This window comes from Gadus macrocephalus, chromosome 16 (genome assembly GCF_031168955.1).
Source record: "Gadus macrocephalus chromosome 16, ASM3116895v1".
Classification (NCBI taxonomy): Eukaryota; Metazoa; Chordata; class Actinopteri; order Gadiformes; family Gadidae; genus Gadus; species Gadus macrocephalus.
In genome coordinates this window covers 11,167,516-11,194,834 of record NC_082397.1, presented here as the reverse complement: position 1 = coordinate 11,194,834, position 27,319 = coordinate 11,167,516, and the positions used below count along the sequence as shown (strand labels likewise).

The following is a 27,319-nucleotide window of genomic DNA, read 5'->3' as shown; positions in this document are numbered from 1 at the left end:
AGACAATACAAATACAATTCTGTCGCTTTGGATAAAAGCGTCTACTAAAGGCCCTCAATGTAAATGTAAATCACGTCATAATTTAAATGTCTTTAATGTCTGTATGCTAGTGTGCCTGATGAACCCCACTTTTCCACTTTTATTGGAATGTAGTTGTTATTGCTCCAACAGCCGAAACACAAAAAAACAATTCAATGTTACTGTGTGACCCTGATTTCCGCACTCTCAGCCAGAACTTCCACATTACAGAATAACAGAGCATTGCGGTTCCTCTTTTAATCAATTGGTATTACAAACTAGGAGATCTATGGTGAGCCACAACATTTTACTTGGTAACTTAAGGAACATAACATCACTAACCCTTCAAACATTAAGCATAAGAACAAATGTAGCAGTCTTAGCTTGAGAAGATCATGTTTATCCCTTCAGTCATTAATTAATTCCCTAGGCATACTTTTTTCTCTCTCTCTCTCTCTCTCTCTCTCTCTCTCTTCCCCCACTCCCACTCCCTCCTCAAGAGCAAATATCTGCTGTGTCACTGTCTACACACACTGTGCTTTGTTCCAGCTTGGTCTCCATAAGCCTCATGTGTTTATTATACTGGAATCACAGAATCAGGGTAGAGGATTCTGTAGTCACTATGATGTCCTGTCTTTGTTTATAATTATTCCTTGTTGAGAGCGTACATTCTTAGCATGCTGTGTGAGGTCCCTGTGTGAGTTGAATCGCTTGCACAGGCAGTTTCAATGCCCTGCCGGTTCTTTTGGAGCAAATTTTCTTATTGTGAAAAGCATTTTTTGCTCTTATCATTTTTGTACTGCTGCAATGACTGGGGTCATTTACTGGGTGTTGGAGTTAATGAAGTGCAGAGGGTAGGAAAGATAGCACAGAGCACCATCGAGACATTTGATTCTCCCCGTGGGTCAAGTTACTAAAGATCACAGCTCACACATTATAATTTGTGATGTAAAGCAAGTGCTGTTAAGGGATGTTAATAATAATGTAAAGGGACTTAAAATGGCTAATGCTTACAAGATTTCAAAAGCATACGTTCCACATTTAAAAGAAGGTTACGAGAATGATATCCATTATCAAGGTCATTATGTTGCATGTTACATTCGTCATTGTAGCAGAGTGTTACTACGAGTCACCTAGGTGACTTCTTTTGGGCTCCCCCAGACCGCGGGCGAAGGTGCAGGTACGCAGGTATGCAGCCTAACTAGGCCTGGGCAATAAAACAAATCATTATCGTATCGTGATAGACTTTTGATCAATATCAATATTAAACATGCTCAATATATATCGAGAAGAGACTGGACCACCGAATCATTGTTCCATACTTATCTAGAATATTTTAGGGTTATTCATTGTTGTTTCGACATTGGAGTATTTATCAATGAAGATCAGTGAAAGGTAGGGCTGGGCGATAAAACGATAACGATATGTATCGCGATAGCTACGTAATCAATATCAATAGAAAATGTGTTCGATAGAACGTTTCGATATCATTTTTTTTATTCCTCGTTGTAAGAAACCGGAGCAAAAAGTCTACTTCTAGCTCCGCTTTGAACCAGAGGTTGCGAAGCAACGTTGGTTGAACTATTCAAGACGGCTGCGCCCAGTGTGACTTGAAGCATGAACTGTTTTCATAGTGCTTGGACCGCTTTGGTGGTTTAAATGGCCATGTCAATCACTCGTATTACTGCAATACCTTACTGCGTCCGTATCTCTGCCTATGGCCTATAGCCTACCTATTTTGGAGCGCCTGGTACTCTGCCAATGCTACCGCGACAACAGCTTCGACCGAGCGAAATAATAAGCTTGAAGTGTGGGCATGGCGTCAGATCCGAGATCTGAGTCGGTTCGCAACGCACCAGCAACGTATCTGACATGCTAATAGCCAATCATGTAACAGTATCAAGTTTGGTTTCGCCATCTCATTTTCTCGTGTTCACAGAAACAGCGTGCTGTGGGATGTGAAAGATGAGTACCGCAACGAGCGAGGAAATAGTCGATAAAAATGGAAATGTCAGCTCGCCAGTATGGCAGTTCTTTTGGATTTTACAAGTCAGACCGTAGTCATACTAATGTTGTCTGTAAATTATGCAAGACCATAATCCCCAGCAAGACTGGGAGTACAACAAACGTATTTTACCACCGTAGCCGCTCTCACCCTTTGGAGCACAGCCGTATAAAAAAAACGGCCAACATCTGCAAATGCAACGTCGCAAAAGCAGCAGCAGACCACCATGGAGTGGTACTCGGCATCAGTGCCTTATGACAAAACATCCAAACGCTACAAAGACATAACCCAGGCAGTGGCATATCACATAGATATGGATTAGGATATGCTTCCGCTTTACCGGTGAGAAGCCCGGTGTTTCAGTTCAACTCGTGACCGTGTTAACTGGTGACCAGCCGAATGCGTCGCTTGTTGTCGTGGCTACGCCAGCTGTTGGAAATCGGGACCAGACACGTAGCTGTCCTTGCGAATGCCTCTTTGATTTGTTTTTCAATAAAATGAATAGTTTAGATGTTACAGATGTAAAGGTTAAGTCTACCTCAGTTTTACTTGAATTTCTTCTATGTTTACTAAACACTGCATATATTTAAAAATAAAAATGTTATTCACCAGAGGGTGAACTTTTTTGCACTGAACTTGCAGTAAAAAATATATAGTAGATAGTTCTTCTCGGGTCTCAGGTTTCTATATGTTTACATTTTACACTTTGCACATGTTTTTGGAACACTTAATTTTTGTTAAGCACTTTATTATTGATAATTGTTAAGTTTTCATCAGAATGGTATTTATTTGAGTGTTTTCCATGGCTGTGTTGTTGACATTCATTTCCATTGTCTGCCTACAACCAAAAAACAATCTGGGCGCTTTCAGCATTCTCTGTCAACGCTCGGTTTCGTCCTTCTCCGCCCCCTCGCCTCCCTCCTGCCAACCCAACTCCGTTGTGATTGGTTACCTTCCTTGAAGCGCGCGCGCAGGCAGATTTGGCATATGGGGGCGCGGCAGGAGTGCCTCTACGTAGATGATTTCCCGGAAATGTGAACAAGTGAATCGCAAACGTTGTCCCGAGTGTTTAGCGCTCTGCACAACCACCCCAGACTGTCAGCAGGGAATACGTCGAAATGCATGTACGTCATTATTTGAAACTTTGGTATGGTTAAACTTGACTATCAATCATTATAACAACGTTTATAGGTCATAAAAGTCGAAAAAGCATAATAGTTAAGATTAAAAAAAATAAAAAAAATGATATTTTTTTTATTTTAAATAGGTCATACAAATTATCGATGATTATCGATATCGACCGATATGAAACACTTATATCGTGATACAGTTTTCAGCCATACCGCCCAGCCCTAGTGAAAGGTCATATTAAGTTTTAAACAGAAGTGTTTAAATTCAGCATAGTAATTCCTAGTTTTTTAGGTCATTACAATTATGAATAGTTATCGATATCGATCAAGTTATATCGAGATATGTCTTTTAGCCATATTGCCCAGGCCTTAGCCTAACCCAGTCCCAGAGTCCTGTCAGACTCGACTAGGTGAGGCTGCTTAAACCAGCCATCATCAACACACACTCCCACCATCATGTCAAACGGATAACTGTTTAGTTTAACCTGTTTAATGAAGTTCAATGATCCCTAAACTGGGAGAGGCACCCCTTCCCATAAGCTGTAATCATGTTCTAAATAATAATGTATATTTTAGTATATTTTTTGACCTTCCACTTTTTCAACTGAATAGTATCTCACCCAATAATTATCACTGCATTTTATTCATTCTTGCTTATGAAATGACAGAATTGTTTTAGGGAAAAACGTAAAGTGAATATAACAGAATTATAGTGTGGTAATATAAGAAGCCGAACAACAAACCAAGTCTTAGGTAACCTTGAAACTAAAAGTGCTTACCAAACCAAGAAATTGAAAGACCCTTGCCCAAGAATGTGTTGTCGTCAAGGTCTTCCCAATGCTGCAAGTTTAAAAGATTATTACATTATTTTTCTTAGATGTCTCCTTGATATGGGGGAAAGGCAATTACTTACCTTTTTTATTAAGAGGATATCTTCTAAAATACACTTGGATTTTATATTTAACGTAACATTTACTTATTTTTGGTGATTTACCTCTGCCCCGTGTGACTTGAGTAAATGTGTTTTATTCAATTGGTGGGGGCGTGTGCGTATTCAAGGGCTTGATGGCATTGTTGGGGCCCGAGGACCTTGTCTGATTGTGGGGAAGGACTTTTTGTGATTGGGGGTACTCAAGGACTCTGTGACACATGCGCTGCATCGAAGGCTATGCACTTTTATTAACATGGTTAAAAATAAATTACTGTCTTAAAGGCCAAGGTGAGAAAATAGAAAAAGACAATCCGGTTTGTTTTTAGAAAAAAGTTTTTGACACTGCCGTCAAATTGTAATGTAATGGTCTAATTAAATTCCTTGCTGAACTTCTTTTTTTAATGTTTGATATTGCTCCTAATTTGTTGCTCCTAACACGCACGCACGCACGCACGCACGCACACACACACAAAATCACAGGCAACTAATACCGCACCAAACCTGCATTTGGCTCGCCTTCAGGGAACAGATGGAGAAAGCTATTTGCCTCTTGTCAGCCACAGCAGCGGCAGTGTACTCGAGAACTTTTCCTTGATAATAAACTTGCCCTTTCGCCAAGTAATGACCTGTCTCTGTCTGTCTGCACGGGCACTTGGCGATCCCTTAACCTTTCATCCGTGCGATGTGCTCTCACTCTCCTCCTCCTCCATTCATCACTCCGTCTCACCAGCCATCACTCCGTCCCACCTCCGTCTCTCCCCTCGCACTGTAGCCTTTGGCGTTATCCCCGCCGCTCATTTCTAACTCTGCCCGCCGCCTTCAAAAGAGTGGAACTGTTTTCCGAGCAAAGCTATGTGGGCGACACCGTATATTTTGTCTCCCATGTGTTCGATGCAATATCTCCTACCTGTGTGTGTATTTGTGTACACAGTATATGTCTGCAGAAGCATTGATCCATGATGTAGCGACGGAGAGTGAGAGCCAGCGCTTGTCGGTGGCAGAGAGTGTCGTGGTTTGTTGATTGAAACAAAGCTCACTGACGCCAGACCAGAGGATCAGTTCCATGTGCTGCATTGTGCTGCAAATCCCCCCTCGTCGTGACCTTGCTCATGCGAGCCCGTCGCACAATCGCAGCGGGCATGTAGCAGGACAATGGCTTCTCAGTGCGCCCACCGCCTCCCGCGAAACGTTATATAATCCCATTTAGGAGTGTCTGTGAAAACAAGTGTTTTCCCTTTTTATTATACTCGTTCACGTCGAGTGCCTTTCATTAGAACGGAGAGCACAATACAGGCCTATAGCTGTGCCTGCGTAAGGACATCCATCTGTTTCCAAGACAACAGCACAGGATACTCAATGGAGTGGGGATCATCCGATGGTTTGATGTGGAGGGAAAGGAAAAAAATGCCCCTCACGTTTTGCTTCAAGTAAAGGATGCAGCAATCGCTTACCATACCTTCCTCTGATATCTATTTTAAATCAAATGGAATTTGGATGTTAAATGCATTCTCTAAATCTGCAGGGATTGCGTCTTTTGAAAAGTTGTGTATTTTGCATTATTTACCATTGCATTACTACTAATACACGCGATTTCGGAAAACGGGGTTAATTAGATGCGGCAACCCAAAATAAATGAAGATGAATGAAAATATATATATGTAGTGTTTTTACTAGTCCTTATCTCTTCCTTATTAATAATGGATTCCTAATGTAAAAGCACGCTCTAAGACAGGGGTCTCAAACTAACGGCCCAGGGCCAATTGAGGCCAGCGGGATGATATATTGTGGCCCCCTACTTGACATCAAAGTTTTGTGTTAGTGCGGCCCGCCCGTTGTTGTCAAACACACATTTTTGTTGAGTCGCTTGCCACGCTTTTTTATCACTTGTGATAGGGTGACCAGATGTGCCGGTTATGCCGGGACAGTCCCAATATTGAGTTGCGTGTCCTGAGTCCCGACAAAAGCCAAAGGACGCTAAAATGTTCCGGTTTCCACCAACCACTATGAAATGTCCCCTGTTGTCAGCGATTACATAGCCAACGTGATCTAATTATAGCCCGATCATTAACTTAGATTGGGTCAGTTGTGCTACTTTTTTTTTGTGGAATACTTGATGTGTCCCAGCCTGACCCAGTCATCCTCCAGCGGCCCCCAGGTAAGTTGAGTTTGAGACCCCTGCTCTAAAACAATGTTCTGGTGTTACACATCCCGGGTTCACCTTAGACCTCCTTCCCTGCTGTCGTTCTTCTGCTGATCTTAACATCCTCATCTATATCTGAGTATGGCAGTGATGGAGGGTAGCGGACATGTTTTTTTGATGTTGAGAATGTATGATAAATCATTGATTAGCTGACCAGGGAATGACTAATATCCAATGCATGATCTCGAGCCGAGTGTTCACCAACATCATCAAAGACAATACATGCAGGCTTTTGGATAGAGTAGGCGTTCCAGCTGTCATCTGTGTTTGTGAGTGGAAGGTGGGAGCTGGTGAACGCTTGTATTGATTGTCTATTAGCTCCTCCTGTTGGTAACACATGTTAATGGAGTTCCTCCTAAAAGCCCCCCTTTCCTCACCACTAAGCTTAATCACCCCGAGTCCATCTTCCTGTGATCAGGTGCTTCCTGAGGGAGAAACACCTCATGCCAAATGTAACAGTTGTACAGACTTTGAGACTTGAAACTTCTTGGATTCAGTTCATTACTGATTGTGTACCAGGAAAAAAAAGTGGTGGCACAAATGATCTACTAATGTGTGAAAATATAAAAAACAAAGCTAAGCTAATTCGTTCATCAAAGTGCCCAATCGCCCAGTAAAGAGATATTTTACCGTGCTCAATGGGAGGGGAAACTTATTCTCTCCTGCCGTCTTCCCAGCTAATGGCTGAGAGTGGTGCATGGTAGGGATCGACCGATACCGATTTTTTTAGGGCCGATACGATACCAATATTTTGTATCAGCCTTAGCCGATACGCCGATACCGATTTTCTTGAGCCGATTTTTTATTATTATTTTTTTTTTTTAAAGGAACATTTATTGAACTTCAATATAAAAAACTGTATTCAACAAATAGTAAAAACAGGTGTAGTAGAACAAGTAAGAACAAGTAGATGAACAATATTTAACAAATATTAAAAACAGGTGAGGTAGAACAAGTAAAAAAAATAAATAAAAAAAATCTGCGAAAATCTGCCGCGTATCGGCCGATACCGATACATGTAAAAAACGCGAATATCGGCCGATAATATCGGCCGACCGATATATCGGTCGATCCCTAGTGCATGGTCGTGCTGTGCAGATATCATGCATTAGACAGCGTGTTCCTTTCTCTCGAGCACAGTTGTGTAACCTTTTTTCGTCCCTCTCCCTCTCCATCTCTCCATCTCCCCCCTCCCGTTCCCTCCTAGTGGCTCTGCAGCTTCCAGAGGGCCTACAGATGTTTGCTTGTGTCATCGCAGACATCATCGAGAGGTAAGGTCACAGCCTCGCTCACAAAGTCGGCTGGGTGTGTACTGTGTGTGTGTGTGTGTGTGTGTGTGTGTGTGTGTGTGTGTGTGTGTGTGTGTGTGTGTGTGTGTGTGTGTGTGTGTGTGTGTGTGTGTGTGTGCGCGCAGTATCAGTAAAGAACACCTTGCATACGAGGCCAGGCTGTGTGGGGGGATGCACCCCTCAGTGGACTAGGGGGGTGGGGGATGGCAATGTAGCAGGAGTGCCAATGCCACCTGTTATCGTAACACGTTACGATCGTTTGTAACACCCGTACGAACGCAGAATGTTATCTGGTCATCCCTTGTAACATCCCATGTAACATTATATCGTAATATTACAACCACATTTTCATACACAATGATGGAACAAGCAATTAATACCAGTTTAACCATTTATATCAGTATTATTCAGATCCTTGCTCATAGGGAGTTGGGATCGGCAAGAAGTACCCAAATGTAAGTACTTGTACTTGCTCTGTAAAAGGTGTGCTATGTGCTCTGCGGTCTATGAGTATTATGAGGCAGGTATAAAAAAGGGACTTGAAAGACACTGACTGAGAGTGATTCAGTCGAGTGGGGTCTGCAGCTCATCTTCTCTGCTCCACACTCCTCTGTTTGAACATCAACCTGCCAGTGCTACATGGTAATCACTAAGATAGCCAGGATCTTATCTGCTGCCTCTGCCCATATGAAGGGATTCAGTGGAAAATGGGCTTGGATTGTGTTGGCTGTCACCCGAGCATGTATACCTGCTTCACCCAGTGAAACTTTATGAAAGAATACATAGACATTGGTCTGCAATGCCATCCGACGTCATAGGTTTTCGAAGACCGCGCGTGATTAATCACACGGACAGCAAAAATGCAAAATGCATCGAATGTGCTTGACACTTTTATATGCTTTGTGCTTTGTCCCTTATTACTAAAGTTATGTGCATCAATAATCTGTACATGGGAGACAGATACACAACCATAGGGGGAAACAAATAATCAAGGACACTTTATCAAGTAAAAGAAAATAGCATCTCCGCTTATGAACTTCCATCTTTCTTCCTTGTTTTTCTCGCCACTGGTATTTTTTGCATTGGGCTGGCCTCTCTCTCAATACGTCTTACTAAGTGTTTCCTGTGTGAAAAAAAAAATGGCCACTTCGTTCCCCGTCGTGAGTGCATAGGTTTCTGGTCAATAATAAGCCGATTAGCAGGAGGGCCGCAGGATTGAGGGAGACTAGAGGAAGCCGTCAGTCGGTTCTTTAGGCAGGTAGCAAATCAGATTTGATGTATAAAGGGAGCATCATTTCCAGCATTACATGTGTGCAGAGTTTAGAGATATGGAAACTCTCAAGGCTCGCTCTGGAGGAGTGGAAGGGAAGGGCTGGCTGATGTTTAGTTTCAGTTACTTTTTTTCTCCTTCAATTTAACCGCCTGTTTGGCCCAATCCATTTGCCCGCTCTTTTGTTCTAGGCCATTATTTCCGTTTACTGCATCCCTCTTTATCCCTGTAATGTCGCAGAATTTCTTTTAAAGTTTTGGTTTATTGCTTTATCAGCAGCAACACCATCAGGACTCGAGGCTGCTTCTCGTTTGCTAGATTTGCTTTATCGCAGCCGAAACACCCCCGTTTAAACGCTGAGGGTTACACGGCCCATTCTGGAATCCTCTAAATCTGTGCCACCGCCTCTAATGAGAGCAATTAACAACTGCTAATTGCAGTTCTTTCTGTCTCATTGCCTGATCTCACCCTATACCTTAATCTTGTTATTTGTGTCGTTTTCGAATACCAATTAACGATTGATTGTCTGTAGATTCTAATAAAAGACCCAGTTTCTCTTACGCTATTTGCTAATGCCAAACAGTTTGGTGCTGGCCATTCAGCGACAGTCTGATGTACCTCACCCTTTCAAGAATTGACTTTAGAAATCCCAGCTTTGGCTGCCAATAAGTCTGTTTTTATTTTCACCCATTAAATATGTCATCCAAATGAAAATGGTGTGGAGGAAAACAGCACACTGCTTTCTGCTTGAATCCCAATGGAACTGCACGTTGATGTGAATGTCTGTGTGATGCACGTTCATCGTGTACAACATGTTATTCACGCCATGCATTATTTTAAATTAAATGTATTTATTACTCATTCCTAAATCCTCTCCATAAAACATAAAACTTAATCGTTGAATAATTAAATACAATATGCACAGTTTGCACACTATATAAAATTGATAATTTAAATAATAGTTCCAAGATAACCCTTTACATTGTTATTGTATTTCATTTCAAAAGAGCCATCAATTAAATTCATCAAAAACATTTATGTTAATCATCCAGCCTTTCAGTTGTATTCATCTTTCCATTCTTCCTCACAGTACCTACAGCACAACTATCAGTGACCATAATAGCTTCCTGATTGCAGTAAATGACATTCAAGGCTGCAGTACGTGTCACGAATAGGCATTTCTGCACAGAAAAGATATTGGCGAATATTATGCCTCGACGAACCACGTCGACCATTAGCAAGGGCCGGAGGAGCATTTGGCTTGAGGACAAGCCAACTGTTGCTGTTAATGAAAATCCACTCATTGGGCACAGAAAGCACCAAAGCGGATCTGGTCAGGGGTTGGGGGGGGGGAGGAAGAGGGCATGCCAGTGACCTCTTGGACTCAGCGGGGCATCATGCGGCTGACCCGATGGCAGCCCGCTTATGTTTAGTCTCCGAGCCGTCCAATACCACCACCGCCACAGGATTGTGGTCCATGTGAAAGTGCACACGGAAGGGGCTAAGCTGCACACGGAGCGGGGAGATAGAGAATGATAAATTGTAATTAGGGTAAGCTCTTTTTGAATGATTGCCTCGGCGCGCATGGGTCATTTTTCTCTATTTCTCAGCGATCGCTTTCTCTTGTCCACGCACACGCCGTCGCCAAGGTCACAGCGCCGCGGTGGATAAACTTTAGGAGTTGGTGCAGGATTCCTCGTGCAGGGACAGTACACCGTGAATAACTGTGTTCCTGGAGGTCTGCACTTGTCTCGGTCCGTAGCGGACGTGCGATGCTAGTGGCAGGCCGGTGGGGTCAGGGTTATCTACCCTCAGCCGATCCAGTGTTGCCTCTCTGCTGGCTCACTCTTACGTCCAGAGGGCCTTTCTCATAGGTTTCAACCACTTAACTCCCACAGTGCTGAGCAGTGGTCAGTCCAGCACAGTGCTAGCCTCTTCTATAGACCAATCACCTCCACATGTTTCTCCTCTATGTCGAACATTTAGACAGTCAGCACGGGTTGGATGCGTTTCCGTCTGAAAGCAGTGAAGGACGTAAAGGAGCTGATGCAGGTCCGGTGACTTGCTCTACTTGCAGAGTTAGACTTTGTAAATTGGTGTTTTCTGAGAATATTCCAGTACGTTTGAATACACTCGGTGCCACTGGGGGGGGGGGGCAGGCCTATCCCCAATATAGACAGTGCCAGAACCCCCCCAATGTGTAGACATTGCCAGGGACATTCTTCTGAGAGTTTTTTGGAAGTTAACAGAAGGGGAAAGAAAGGGAAGTTCTCAAAATAACAGAAGGAATCAGTAACGTCCACAGCCAGGCGTTGATGCATGCCGTGTCGTCTTACCATATGTTTTACCGGCTTTGATGGAGTGCCAGCCGCCGCCGATCGGGATACTTTTATAAACATCCTTGCATATTAACCGCTTTTTGAAGCCTCTGTGGAGGGAGACCAAGTGAGGAGAAAACAACAAGAGTATTTTTGGGTCTGCCACCCAACTCCACCCAGCCAGTGCAGTGCTTGTATTTTAGCCTGTCGTCGACGTCTCCCTCCCTCCTCCCTCAAAAACCCCCAAGGTTTCCAGGAGAAGCGGGTCTGCAGCCTAATCTTGAGAGCTGTTCTCGGATATTAGTCGCTTCAGCCTTGTGGCTGTTTTCACATGCAGGTGCAAGGTGCTGCATTTATCAAGGGCAAGTCATGAACTGCCCTGTGTGGTGTTATTTTTTTCATTCACAAAATGGAAAAGGTGAAGAAAAGGTTTGTGCTGCCTGAGATTCTGCAGTGCCTTTGCGACACGGTGGTGGATGCCTTGGTACCAGGGAGGAAAGAGTTATGCAAACTAAACAAATGCATTTCTGAGATGAGCTGGGATTACCTTTTTCCTAATATAAGTTCTTCTTCAATTATTTATTTTGTGTCTGTAAAGCGTCATTGAGTACTTAAAAAAGCTCTATCTAAATCGAATGTATTATTATGTCATTTCTTTGTATAATTGTAATAGCTTTTTGGGCTAATGCCTCTTTTGCTATGTCATGCACAAAGACAGTAGCCATATGAGGGCTTTAGGTCAACACCGTGTGTCTTGTCTAGAGGGAGTGCCTGGGGTTGACAACCTCTAGCGATTGAACAATCCCTTTTGACTTTCATCATAATATCCATGTAATTACCATGTTAATATGAACTCTGGCCCTTAATGTACACAGTTATGTATGTTGTACCTCCTGGCACTTAATGTGCGCACTTACTGTATGTTGTGCGTCCTTGCACTTAAAAAATGTGTAGCAACATTGTGTAACATCTTATCCTAGCTGACTTTGTTGTATACCGGAATGGGTTAACCTAGCGATTGTTAGTGTTGGCACTTGGTTCTATGAACATCCTTACTGTACCGACAATGATATATTGTTGTTTCTCTTTCTTCTAACAAATGTACTTATTGTAAGTCGCTTTGGATAAAAGCGTCTGCTAAATGCCCTAAATGTAAATGTTAATCCTTTCTTTGCCATCTCATACACAAAGACAGTAGCCATAACAGGGCTTAAGGTCAAACGTCGTGTGAGAATAGGGAGTGCCTGGGGTTGTCCATCACAAGCAACTCGACAATCCCCTTTGACATTCATCATAATGTTCATGTAATTACAATGTTAATATGACCTCGGATCCAGATACTTATGCATCTGGTTCTGAGCACGATATATACAATGATCCTACACTAGCAGGATGCCATCACAAGTCCACCTCAGGGCTATTTTACATGGCACATGTCCCAACACACACATCACACACAAACGCCCACCCCCTGGTTGAAGACCACCCTGAGACCACCCACTCGTTCCCTGCGCTCCTGGGAGTCCGCTCAGTCCACCAGAATAGATGTGCGCTCGGTTTCGGTGGGGCTGAATCATTTCCGAGGCGGCCGCAGCCCACAGCCTGCGCTGGGTAAATGTCAACAGCACCATTAGGAACGAGGCTGGCTGGCATGGGCCCCCAGCGCCTGCCGCCCCGCACATCGTCACTCCTCCCCGCGCCCACATCACAGCTGAGCCGTAGGTAGCTGCAGCCCGGGGTGTGAGGGAGTGATTGGGAATACTAGAGTAGTGTGTGTGTGTTCGTGTGTTTTTGTGTCTGTGTGTGGTGCAGTCACTTGCACATGTCTCGGTGGCGTGCATTCTCCTTCTGTCCCGGTCCCTCTTGCGTAAGGACCCCCCGCTTGGCCCCGGGAGGGTCCGCACAGCCGGCCGCTGACTAACGAGCTGTCCTGCCATGCGCAACCCTTGAATGGTCCCTCGTCATCCAGGACCACCCGCCACCGCTCCCCAGAGCGTACACTTGCTGCCAGATAGATCTCACTCCGCCAATATTGGCTATTCCCGTAACCTTTATTGTCGTTCTTTCATAGTGAGTTACGCCGCCGTCATGGGGGAGACCTGAATCTCTCGGCTTTCGCCTCCCTATCCCGAGTCTTATTACTCTGTCAGTGGAATTTGTGCATGTGCCATGCTGAGTTAAAGGAATGACTGTAGTTACCAGATCAGGTTTCATGTTGTCAATATATTCCTTTCTGATAAATGTATTTTTCATCTTACAAGCACACAAGTTTGGATGCTTCTACTTCACAACCTTGACTTTAATAATTTGTGTTGGTTTGTTTGAGGCATCAGGATTTGACAAGGGTGTGACTCATTAATGGTTGTCATTATCCAGACCTCGTTCACATTGACTTGTCGTCTAGCTATGGATTGTTTGAATTAACATCCCAGGAAACCTGGGTCTGGTTGATAAGCTCTTGCTGTTCTTTGGCATCAATATTGTCTATGATGAGCACAACATGAAGATGTAAACCAATATTTAATATGTGTAACCATACGTATTAGGGATGGGCACGAGTAGTAAATTCCAAACTCGAGTGATCGAAGGAATTCCTCGAGGATCAATCGAGTACTCGTTTAATCGAATCTATTTTTAGAATGCAACGTATCTGCAGCAGGAATAGGCCTGATGATGAACGGCAATATTACCAACCAAACATGTAATGCTTATTCTCCATCAAAACAGTCAGAATATTCATTATTTATTTTTGCAAACGTTCAAAACACATTTTCCTTACAAAAATAAATATGCGTCTCACAATTTAAATCACGTCGAACCATGGCCTGTAACAGTTTAAAAAAAACAAAAACGAAACAAGTAGCCTAACCATTGCAAATAATTTAAAGCTGCAAATAAAACGGCAGCAAATGGACTATGGAAATACTCAGCGTTGTGATCTTCTCTACACGCCCGGGATTACAGCTGCATCTTGCGGCGGTGAAAATAGCCGACACACTTGGTTGCTGCGGGTCTGCTTTCCCGAACTCACCGTTGTTTCAGGAGCATATGTTGCCGCATAGTACTTTCTGGTAGCTCGATTTCACTTGGCATATTGTACATTTCACCTTATGATCTCCTATTTCTTTAAAGTATTTCACCGCTTTAACCGCCATCTCTTAACTTTTTGAATTCTGGCGTGCCTGCACACGGCACGGAACGCGCCACACAGAAATGGATACATTTCATTTGCTTTGTGCCCACGGCATGCGTTAGTGGCGCCGACAGAAAATGGATACATTTGCTTCAGAAAACTTTGTTTGTGTGTATATGCAAACTCGAGTTTGCCTGTCCACCAACCGAGTTAATTTGTAACGAGGAGTACTAGAGTAATCAATTCCTCACGCCCATCCCTAATACGTATATGTTATGTGGGGACATAAGGAACATTCATCAATTTTTGGAAGTTTTAGACATTATATATTAGTTCAGTGTCAGATGTGCACTGCATTTATATTAAAGGTATAATTTCTTTAAATCTAATCTATGAGTCAACTGAAAGGCCTCAATATTAAAGGACATCATTGCTGGGGGGCAGGGATTTGTCTAAAGTTGTGTTTCTAAGGTGTTTCTAAAGTTGTTGGCTCTGAGGAAATTGGATTGAAATCCATTCTCTGAACAAGTGTGAGTGCAGGTGAGTAGAAGTGAGTTGCAATTACATTTGAGAATCCAAGCAATGCACGCGGGAAGTTACAACGTCAGTGGGGTATCAGAAAGAATCCCAGGCACAGTGAGAGACACGCTTCAGACTGATGATACTTAAGGCTCTTAAGGTTTTGAGCTGGCAGTCATCGTTTCCCCCAAGGGTATGTGGCAGTGATGTTCTTTTGGTTAAAGAATTGGCACTTAGTCACCGGTGGTGGCACTAAGTCTTTGATACAGAGCCCGGGAGAATTACAGAGATGCCTTGTGACTATCATGTCCCATCTAAATTGTATTTCTCCCATTTTGAAGGACTAGGGATCCTGATTTTAATGAGGGATGTTCATGATGAATCATCGATTGATCGCTGTTAAGTATTTAGCTGCAATGTATTAGGACATATTTTACTCATACATTTCCTTTTCCCCATATTTCCTCATCAAATTTTAATGTTACAACTGAATAAGTTATTTCATAGTAGTCAAGTGTGAACTTTGGAAAATAACTATCATCAGGGGTAGTTGTAATGTAATGTTAACTCAATCATGTAAAGTCGTGTTAAACCAGATAAAGACAACAAACAATATCAAGCCAGTCATTGTATAATTTTAATACTTCCAGGGATGTTAATTCTGACCTTTTTATTCAGTTCATCAACTGTTAACCGATAAGAATAAATGTGCTGAAGAATTGACAAATGTTGTGAGATGTTAAAGGTCCCATGGCATGAAAATCTCACTTTATGAGGTTTTCTAACATAAATATGAGTTCCCCTAGCCTGCCTATGGTCCCCCAGTGGCTAAAACTTGCGTTTGGTGTAAAACGAGCACTAGGTGTTCTGCTCGCCTCTGAAGAAAACGGAGGCTCAAGCGCGCTGATTTGCAATGTGGTCCCCTATGTCGTCATAAAGGATCTAAGCTCCTCCCCTTTCTCTGCCGAATTTGGCCCGCCTATGAGACACGACCGTGCGAGCGCCGTGTGTGTGTGTGTGTGTGTGTGTGTGTGTGTGTGTGTGTGTGTGTGTGTGTGTGTGTGTGTGTGTGTGTGTGTGTGTGTGTGTGTGTGTGTGTGTGTGTGTGTGTGTGTGTGTGTGTGTGTGTGTGATTACACACACTGTGACGCAAGTGTTTGCTGTCGGTTCTTTGACATCACTTGTATTTCCACAACGAGACTGTAGTGGGGGTTACCTCAGCCATGGTTGAGAAGGAATTGGGGGAAAGGAACTTTGGCTTTGACTCCATGAACTGTACATGAACTGCGACATGCCACCGGTTGCCACGAGGCACCACCGCCGTGAAGCACCACCGCCCGGCAGCGGGCAGCCGGCAGGAGGCAGCGCGCGGTTCAGTCTACTTCCGATTGATGTGGAAGTGGAAGAACCAGAGACGTCAGAGAACCTGACGAAGTCGTTTGTGATTCATAATATCGTCTGGAGGCACACACATCTTTTGGCCGTGATAATATGTATTATATGATATAGATATCTATGTATTATATGGTATTATTTAGATATAGAGCTCCAGGACTGTAACGCAACTGTTGTACACTTCCTTGTTATTTGGATAACCGTTCTGCTTTTGGTGTTATGGCGCATAACACGTCGGACTCTCGTCTCTGGTATTTCTACAACGAGACTCGTAGTGGGGGTTATCTCAGCCATGGTTGAGAATGAATTGGGGGGGAAAGGAACTTTGGCTTTGACTCCCTCAAGAACATGGACCACGACATGGAGGAGAAAGGGATTGTTGGCCGCGAATTTCTCCCGCTTGAGCCCCGCTTCCCGCTGCCGAGGGACCGCTGCCGAGGGACCACCGCCTCGGCGCTGCAGGAGGCGGAGGTGCCTAAGTGCTGCCCGGCAACAATCCCTTTCTCCTCCATGTCGCGGTTCAGTCTACTTCAGATTGATGTGGACGTGGAAGAACCAGGAACGTCGGAGAACCCAACGCGGTCGTTTGAGATTCATAATATCGGCTCACACAGCTTTTGGCCGTGATAATATATATTATATGATATAGATATCTATGTATAATATGATATTATTTAGATAAAGAGCTCCAGGACTCCTGTGTGTTCTAGAATATTTACAGAACACGGCTAAAGGCTGTGTCCGCCTCGCCATTGCGATACATCAACTATAAACAGAGCGCATGGTACCGTGGCTGCATGCTGCTCAGGTCTACACCCCCACCCTCCTCCTTGACCCACCTCGCTCCTCTTCATTTGCATTATAGCTACAGACACCAAAACAGCGCATTTGGGGGAAGCTCAATGTGCGACTGGCTCGGAGTGGCTGTAACTCTGTAAGGCTGAATTTCGGGAACGTCTTTGAATACTGTGTTAGTGGCCCACTAATACCTATATTAAAGGCAAGCATCCATAAAATAGCATGTCATGGGACCTTTTTAAATAAGAATATCAATGTCTTATTTTCAAAATTTGAAAGGAGTGCCAGCCCCATTGCATACTTTCAAATTTCAAGCTTCCAATAATCGCTACGTTTCCAAAGGTATATTTGAATAGTTTTTTACCCACAGTATTTAAATACAACTGATTATTACTAAGGCTTTAATTACAACCAACTTATGATATCAGCTGTGGAAGCACTTGGTTAAAATTAGCATATAGCAGACTAACAGGCTATTAGTTAGCTTAAAGTTCTCCCCTCGACAACAAATCTCGACAGCTCGGTCGGCCTGCCATTTCTTCAAGTAGCGAACATGGGGATTACCCAAGCCCCCAGGAACACTGCATACTTCCGCAATCAACCAGTGCTCAGCGGCCAAGCCTGGTATTGCAGCTGTTTAAGCAGGCTGTGGACGGGTCCCTCAAATCATGGGACCCAGAAGTAGATATCTCCGTTCACTCTAATACAAGTGGGGAACAGGAATGTGTCTCCGCAGAAAAATGTCTGGATATCAATCAAAGGCTCATAATTACCTTCATGCCATGTCTTAAAAATGTAAGTTTTTTCTTTTCAAAACGCCACCTCAAGCGTTTTATTAGCCGTTATCTCGCTGGGGAAGAGGCGGGGGTGTGCAGCTGAAAGGAGTCGTAGTGAAACAAATGGCATCCGAGAGGGCCTAGTTCAGTGCTCCGTTAACGTGTCCGATTTTTGGACTGGTTCATCTGCTGCTCAATAACTCTCACGGTCCTCTGCTTGCAATCATTGTGATTCATCATGTATTGATCCATTTATTCAAAAGATCCAAAGACAAAGAACAGGTGCATTACGGTATCATTTTATATTGTTGTTGGACCGGAGTGGGGGGATGGGCACGCATGCGTTCTATATTTCTGCATCCGGTACGTCATGAAATAGGGCGTAGCCATAGACCCATGATGCGGAAGCATATCGCTCCTTGATGTTGCCCTGCGCCACTGAGCAGTTTACATAGGAATGAATAGGCGCCATTTTGGAATCCGGTGTCCATTCTATAATAGGTCCATGGGATTACCACTGGAGAAACAGTTGAGCAGACCAAGTAGCCAAGTAGCACCAAGAGGAGATCATCTATCGTCTGATTAAAGGTTACGTCAAGCACAAAATTAACTTGAACAAATTAAGTAGATGTACTAAACTAGAACCGGAGGTTTTTAAGTAATGTTATATTGTTCCAATACAAAACTAATGAAGGATCCTTGGACTATTCGAACATTTGTGTGCAGCCCTTAATTTTATGAGAAACGGCAGCAAAAAACAACAGCAGAACATTATGAATTATTTTGAATTCGTATTTTCTTTATGTCTATTTGATATTGATCAAGGTAACATGAGATTTTTGTTCAATTTTGATTGGGTCAAAATTATATTGTCGGTTAACAGTGAAACAGTTAATTGTTAACATCCAGAAATTATGATTTAAATGTACTGGCTGCTGGTTACTTACTGCCTGTGCTATAGTGTGTAAGCCTGTATGCCTAGTAGGGATGGGCATAATTAATCGATGCTCGATAATTGATCGTTAAGAAATGCGTCGATCAATTTATATTGTTATCGATCAAAAGGACGTTGTGTTGCATACTGTGAGTCTTGAAGCATTTAATTGAATATCACTATGTGGGAGAAATAACTAATCTAACCGACAATACCTCTGCATCCCCGCAACTTCGGTCCCGTCAGAGCGGGTGTTTTCTGCTGCTGGACTGACAGTTACAAGGCTGCGTTCGCGTCTGACCCCCGAGCATGTTAACATGCTTATATTCCTAAACAAAAATATGTAGGCTGGAGTTACTGTATGCTATGGACAGTAGGGACAGTCACCACCGTATGTGAGTCGCTCTTTTTTTTCTTAATGTGTTGTCTCTCGCTCCGCTTTTCTTTCGGCTTGGTGCCTCTCTTGGAGTCGTTACATTTTGCCAAAACTGATATTTTAGCAACAAGTTCAGCCTTGCATATGTTCAATAAGGTATTGCTTTTAGATAGACTAGTTCATGCAATTGTTTGTAAATGGGTGGCTCATCTTTTTGTTGCGAGCCTTTTCCGCGCGCCGGCTGCAGCCTATAGGCATTATATGTCGGCCTTTTTTCCCCCTTTTTTTCAAAACAGTTATACAGTTTAATGCCCACTTTTAGCCTGCTGCCTTTGTTTGATTATTGTTGTCCGATAAATTGGCTACTTATTGTAATTGGAATAAGCTACAGATTTAGTCTTGTTGAATCGTTTCCAAACCTTTAAGAGCGCCTGTAGGCGCATTGTTCGGACTTTACGAGCACCGCATAGGCCTATAACCTATAATTCCTGTATTTATTATTTTAAAACTGTTAAACAGTTGTAGGTCTTCAAGTTAACTGTATTGTATTAATGTTGGCCCATACATTATTGTTGGAATAAAGATTTCATTGATAAACACATGCTGCATTTTGTATTTTCTACCAACGGGAATTTCAATATAGCCTATAGAAAAAAGTTAATGATTAATCGATAATTGATCGATAACTCTAGCGATGCTCGATCAAGGAAATTTCTTCAAATGCCCATCCCTAATGCCTAGGCCTCTTATCTACCGCATTTGTTTGCTGCCTGGTGTGAAACCTTGATTTCGTTAATGGCAGGACATTATAATTAAAGTTAATGCCTTTTCAGCACGGAAATCACAACCAAAAGCACAATATTGATAGCTTCTCGCTAATTAGCAAGCTTTTGTAACATTACAAATTTTTTTAATCAATTTGCCTTTTTGAATCATGCTTTTTAATTAAACCCAGTTAGAAAACGACAAGGGGCTGAAAAGCAGCTTTGGTGGCTAGTGTTGTTTTTGAAACACATCATTGATAACCAGTGCAGGACAGCAATGCTACCAGCATGACATATTTGCTGAAAATATTCTGCTTTTTAACTCGTCCAACTGAATACCAAACATGCAAAAATGTATTTTTTACTCCTTTTGCCAATTTAGGTCAAATATTTTTTGGTAATGAATCCGGTGAATTTTCTCGAGTTAATGACATTCACCCAGTTTCTTTCGTCTTAGTGGGAGGGTGCCAGATATATTCAGCGCTCAAGGTTAAAAACCCCACTCCCCTTCTCCCTTTCCCTCTCTTCTCTCCACGATTCCCAACGAGCATAATCACTCTCATTTTGGAGCCCACATTCTCAGCCTCATACCCACATAATTGCTCTCGCAGAGAGACATATAATATTATGCACAGCCTGGAACGAATGTCAGGGAGGGAAGGGAATAGGAACACGTGCCCGTGTACATGGAGATGAGCACGGAGCTTTTAAAACATCCTTTCACAGTAATTGTGCTGACATTGATATGGTCCTGAACGTACACAAGCTAGAACTAAGCAAAAGCAATTTCTGAATACCGTCGAAGGTGTTGGGTGAAATTTCTCATTACGGTTCCTTTTCTCCTACCGTTCTGCAGCAACATGGGTGACTGCGGTTCCTTTCTCCCCTCGGAGGCTTTAAAAAACCCACACGGTGCCCACAGATAGATAATCCCTCGGCGAAACCCTTCATTACAAAGTCATATTTGTACCTAGAGATAGACTTATCTCACACAGGCCCACGGGGAGAGAGGCAGAGAAAAGAGCTGCCGTTTTAGCGTGACCTTCTTAGAGTCGAGGGCACCCAGAAACCTGGGCTCCAATCGTGGCGGGTTTTCTTCTCTTCAAAGAACTTCTGAGCTCCCGGGTCTGAAATGTGAGTTTTAATTTGATGAAATGTTTAAGAAGTGGAGTGATATACCGAGAGGGGGTGAATGACGTAAGTAATGGAGGCTGACCTCCTCCATCTCCTCAACAGAAGCCCTTTGCAATCATAAAGTCTCAGAGTTGTCTCTTAATTATCATGGGACACGTGGGAAATAAGCGAGCTTTTCGCTTGCTGTCCTATAGCCATGTTTGTATCGTCTGATTGGGTCCAAATAGCCATGACCCAATTAGCAAATTGTTCTGCCTCCATTACAATTTTGGGTCTTGATTGAGCGCAATGGTAAGTATTCAAATCCTCATCATTTTTCCTCATCATGGATATTGGTTGAACCCATTTATTGTATTTCTGTTAAGACTAAGCACTCAGGAGGTAAATTATTTTGGTTTCAGCCCACATGCTCCATGGGATCCAGTTGCTGCAAGGATTTTTCGATATTCTTCTCTCTCTTGCCCTTTCCCCACAATGGCATTTAATAAACCCAACGTTACGTGTCCCTTTCTCTCCCCAAGACTGATTCTTCTCTTTACACCGGCTCTGATAACCGCCACGTTTGATAGTGGAGTTAAGATTCTCTGCAATATTCTGGCTCCTAAATTAGATCTCTACCCAGTCACCAGCCCCAACTTGAAGCCATTTTCTCCCCGAAAAATGTAACACAACCGTCGGCCTATCTTTGTTTGTTTTTGATTTGCTTAGTCATTTGGAGCCCAGATCTTTAAGGAGAGTTGTGGTGGCCGGCTCAGGACTGAGGCTGGATTTATTTTTCGATGGAGCATTTCAGTCCTCCATCCCTGCATTAAGGAGAGCCAGGCCAGGGTTTTTCGGTTGGCGTGTGCCAGAACAGACATAGGAGATAGATCCCACCGAATTGACAGTAAAGATGTTGTTTTTGATCTCCCTGGGAGTTAACGTATTATCTAATGGCATTACACAAAACATCTGTCCGATGCATGATGATCCTGCCCGCTCTGTTTCCAGGCTCTTTCTCTGTTTGCCCTCGGCTCGTTGCTGAACCAACTGTAAAAGCTATTGTCGGTTGGTCTTTTTTCCGTTTTGTGTCCATTGCGTACAGTCTTTCAGTCAATTATATCATGTTCTCCTGCAGGATGTGTAGGCCAAACTATTGTTTCTCTTGCCTCAACCCCCAACGAATACTGACTGGACTCCCAGCCGTGAGGTTCTAGTCTGAAATTGATGTCGCTTCTGATTGAAGGGTCTGCAATAATCAGACGTTTAGTTAATGGTGATTGATTAAATAAGAAGGGAGATGAGTGAGTTAATTCAGTGCGAGAGATCGACAAAGGAATAGTTGGGGGGAATGAAAAGGTAGTAGATCACATAAAACACTACGCAATTTAAATCCTTCTGCCCTTTGGCCAAGTTCCTTTGGATGCGGACTGTTTTGTGGGGGTATTTTCAGTGTGACACGTGTCTAAATCAGATTAGAGCTATCAGATTTGTTAATATTACCGACCAAGCTTCACGCAGCTTATCTTTCTGATGTCCTCGGCCTCCATCTAACCTTTCCTGTCCTAGTAAAATTTAATAGTATATTATTTTTTATAAGCGATTTGTTAAAATAATGGAATATATGGAACGAGCTCCCGGCCGATGTAAAGATCGCAGGGTCGCTCACCAGCTTCCGCAAAAGACTCAAGACTCACCTGTTCAGAGTTCATCTAGACACTCGGCATAGCCACCCCGTCCCAGACCTCCTACCTATTGTATGCTGTTCATCCTGGCACTTAATGTACGCACTTGTATGTCGTATTTAGTTATAGTACTTATAGTCCTAAATGTAAATTTAATTACATTGTCGGCTGCTTACAAACACAATGCAGATACTATACAGGTCCTACCCTGGTGACACTAGTGATGGATGAATATATTTAGTAACAAGGCTGATTGATCGTCTCAAAACCAGTGGCCTTTCCCTGAGTGAGTCCAGCGTTTCCATTAAGCCTCTTTTGGTTCTGTTGTTACACTTCAGACACTTGAAGCGTCAGGCTTCTTGGACCTTCTGAGATTCCTCTTTCAAGAGAAAGAAAGTGTGTTTCTGTCAGACTACAGGGAATCGGGCCCAGCGGTTCGAGTGGTTCGTCAATGCCAGTGTCTGCTCCTCTTTTGGGACATAAAAACAACATGACACTGATGTCTGTTGCTCCCAGCGTACTGTATGAAGACTTAAATATGCATGTGTCTCACTTCAGTGACATGCACATAGGGGCGCTTTTGTGTTGTATTTAAAGCCCTTTTCGCCACAATTATCTTTTCTGTTCCATATTTTAATCCTTCTCTCTTCTCCCTTGCATTGTGTGCATGTTTGTGTTTGTTTTTGTTTTTGTTTGTGTGAAAGAGAGAGTGAGATAGGGAGAGAGAGATTGCATTTTAAAATATAACTATTATCATTGCAGAGACAAACCGCCTGCCACATGTGTTTTGTGGAGTGTCAGTCCTCAGGGAGACCCACGCAAGGGCTGTGCTGCTTCACGAGTAGTAGCCACTCTGTGGAAGCCCAGTCTCTCTCTCTCTCTCTCTCTCTCTCTCTCGCCCTCTCTCGCCCTCTCTGCTGTCTCAGCCATTACAGGACCAGGACGGAGTGAGTTTCACTGGTGTTGACTGCAGCTCTGTATGGATGGTTAACCCACTATATGGCCAGATGCAGTTAGACTGCCAGGAAATCCATCACCTCACTTCACAGTGGTCCTTATTGGAAGGACAGGTGTGGCTCCAAGGCAGGGCAGAGAAACCATAGCAACCCCCTCACTGCCTCCTCGCTGCTTGTTAGTCAATTTCAATAGAGGATCCCCCCCCACCCTTCTTAATACACCCCCCCTAAAAAGAATAGTTTCTACTTATTTAATCTATCAGACACAGAGCGCTCAAGATCACTTTATAGAGGCCACATTTCAGTTAGAAATGTATCCTCAATTTGATTGAATCACAGCCAACATGTCAGGGAAAATAAAACATGTCCATCGAAAAATGTAGACATATGACTGAGTCACTTTTACTCAAGCGTTGTTCAACTCCCCACAACGGAGTACACACAAGTAAGTCCATAGTGGCAATACCTGACGTATAAACACGGGTTCAGGAATGCCTCGGCGTGGACATTTCTATTGCAACATACCCGCTGTCTGTTTCTTCTCTTCAATGTCATTCAATTATTTTCATTATGCCACTGCTCACTAGTTTCCCCTTACTTCCTGCGCTTCCGCCGAAACCCAGAGTAGCATTTAACCATGCATAAACATCAATGGGAACACATCAATTACAACGCTGAGAGATTAACATGCGTAATTACCGTTGCGGTGGCCTCACACATAACGGTGCCCGGTAATCCCCGCTTGGTTTAGTGCTGTCAGTAAATCGTAGCACACGGCTAGGTGCTGACGTGGTGCGTTTTATCACCGTGCTCCGGGGCGCCCAGTTAGACCTGCCTTGTAGCTGCCACTGTCCTCTAAAGAGTTTGGGTCATCGTGCACTAGTGAGTTTCGTTCTTTGTCCACCTATGCAGTTTTTAAAGGGGTGATATCACGGTCATGATATCATGCCACCAGGTGTGAGTGTGATCAGCCATTACAAGCCGTTTTAAAATCGGCCTCTACTTGTGTTTTATTGACATCTCAAGGGGGCGTGTCCACCTAGATGATGGATTGATGCGCAACATTTGCACTACCATTGGGTAGGCTGGTCGACTGATCTATCCGGCACACATCTATGTGGCCCCTGTAATGTCACAAAGGCACAGGGAAGGGCAGATTTTCAAACTGCTTGTAATGGCTAATCACACTCACACCTGACTAGGGCTGGGCGATTAATCAAATTTAGATCGCGATTTCGATTTTTGCGTCAAACGATCACAAAATTAACATAATCAAGTTTTTTTTTGTTTTTTTATTTTTTATAGAAAGGGCAGAAAAGCTGGATACATATCTGTATATTATTTTGGATTCTATTTTGTGGAATTTTTAAGTCGAAATTTAGCCCTACACCAGACATGATATCAACGCTTTAAAGGACAGAGACGATGAAACAAGTAAAGATGTCATGGCATTTGGTTAAGAATGTGAGCCCTTGTAGTACTGTGATTCCTGTTTTCCACCAACGCAAACCCGGTGTGCTGGTGCTGGGCTGGTGCTTGTGCTGGTTCAGTGTTGGTTCTACACACCAACCTCCCAAAGAACCAGCTTGGTTTTTCCCAGACTTTAGGGCTAGAGTAGAGGCACGTCTATGCGTCAGCATACGACACTGTTGTCCTAGCACCGCATCAGGACGTTAAAATTATCACCCAAATTAACGTGTTCAAATTACGCTGACCCAATACCAGACGTCACTGTTTCTTGTTTCTGGACCAGCGTGGAGTTGGTACTGAGTTGGAACCTGTTTGTCTTGCCCGGAACCAGGATTGTTTATGTGGAGAAGCCAAGAACAGGTTCGAGATTGGCACTGGCTCCGAACCAGCACTGGAAACGTGTTGTGGGAAAGGGGTAGATGTGTCAATGCAACGCTCGAGCAGTTGAGCTGAAGGGTCATTCATAAAAAAGAACCATAATCGGTTGCTTTCCTTGTTTCACCGCCACTGTGCACCAGAGAAGGTCACATACTGGTACTCCCAGAACCCTCCCAGTACTCTCCCAGTCCCACCAAGAACTCTTTTTAACTGGGTTTTCTTGGCTGACAGTCCAACAACCTCCATCTTCACAAGCCCGTATCCTGGCCAAGAATATGTAGGAAAAAAAAAATTGTGCTCCCTCTGTTAAGTTGTATTTGGCAGTTTCTATGTCGGTAGAATAGAAGCCGAGAATTATAAAAGCATTTTAATGACATTAGGTTGTATAAATTGGCTCAATGGGCTCGGGCCCAGAACTGTATTGGCAGCAACCGGAGCTGAACTGTTTAATGCAAATGTTATTTATTATAGACCCTATACATTACTTATATTGTACATAAACTTTATGCACAGAGTTTGACGTGCTCTGACCCTCCCCGCTGGGTGAGCCACTCAAAGATAATTTCCCTGCGGATGCTTTGATTAAGTGTCACGTCATTACGAGATGCATGGAGGGGAAAAAGAAAAGCGAGGTAAACTTCTAAGTGAAATTACTTTGTTCAGCACATTAAGTCATTAAATCCATCGGGCCCGCCCGCCGGCGTGTGAAACAGAACAGGATTTGCGGTCTAAGTTGTCGGTGAGAGCTTCTGTGAGTGCTTGGACAATCCGCCTGTCACTGGCTAATTGAACAAATGAAAGCGCCTCTGTAGTCAAAGCTTAGTCTATTAATTTCCATCAGCCATGCAGAGGAGTTGGTGACAGGAAGGCTTTCGGTCTGTGTGTATGCATGTGTATGAGTGCATTTATTGTGTTTTGTATGTGGTTGTGCGCACAATTGTGTGTGTGTGTGTGTGTGTTTGTCTGCAAGAGGCTGTGTGTGTATGTGTGCACGTTTGTGCGTGTGTGCGTGTCTGCCTGCCTGAGGCTGTGTGCGTGTGTGAATGAGTAAGTGTCTGTCTGTGTGCACGTGTGCATGCATACGGTGTGCGTGCGCGTGCGGACGTGCAACGTGAGACAGCCGAGAAGTTTCTCATCCCATGTGTCAGCGGCATTGATCCCTAGCCTGAGAGACACCGCCAACAGGTCTCCTCTCTCCCCCGCTCCCCCCCGCTGGTATCTGATGAGAACCCTGTCAGTTGAGTTCCACCATGATGGAGGCTCTGGGGGACGACAGGACGGTGGGCTTCCTTCCTCCGTTCGACGTGCCTCGCAGGGGGGACAATGCTGGCGACCGAGCCCCTGCCATCTGACATCAATAACCTGCGTGCTGATAAAGAGCGATACAATCACTCGCTCTTAATCCTCTTGTATGCAATCATTGTTTGTGTGTGTGTGTGTGTGTGTGAGTGTGTTTGTGTGGGCATCGATTTATTTATGTATTTCTGTAGGCTGTTTGTCTTCCTACCTGGGTCTAAACACATCCGCATGTAAGCAATTAGTGTGTGTGTGTGTGTGTGTGTGTGTGTGTGTGTGCATGTGCATACACAAGTGTGCGCTCGCATTTATTTGCTTACTTCTGTTGTATCTGTATCTTATGTCTGCATGTTTTCTTATCTGGGTCCACCCACACCCATCATTGTGTTTATGTGTGTGTGTCTGTACACGAGTGTGGGCTTGCATTTATTTAAGTACTTCTGTTTGTTTTCTTACCTGGGTCCACAAACACACATCCGCATGTAAGCACTCATCGTTTTTGCGTGTGCGTGTATGCCTCCGTACGCGAGTGTGTGCTTGCATATATTTGCGTTCTTCTGTTGTG

The 27,319-nt window shown here is 43.6% G+C and overlaps 1 protein-coding gene across 2 annotated transcripts in view; it reads left to right on the top strand.

The window, feature by feature from the left end:
- Positions 1-27,319, top strand: part of dph1 (diphthamide biosynthesis 1) — a 62,459-nt gene that overhangs the window by 1,073 nt on the left and 34,067 nt on the right. The window contains exon 3 of one of the 2 annotated variants that reach the window (XM_060074334.1): positions 7,492-7,555. In XM_060074334.1, coding sequence (XP_059930317.1) covers positions 7,492-7,555 — 64 coding nt within the window. Of the gene's footprint in view, positions 1-7,491; positions 7,556-26,024; positions 26,868-27,319 lie in introns of those variants that run through there. The other variant, XM_060074335.1, reaches the window with a different exon arrangement.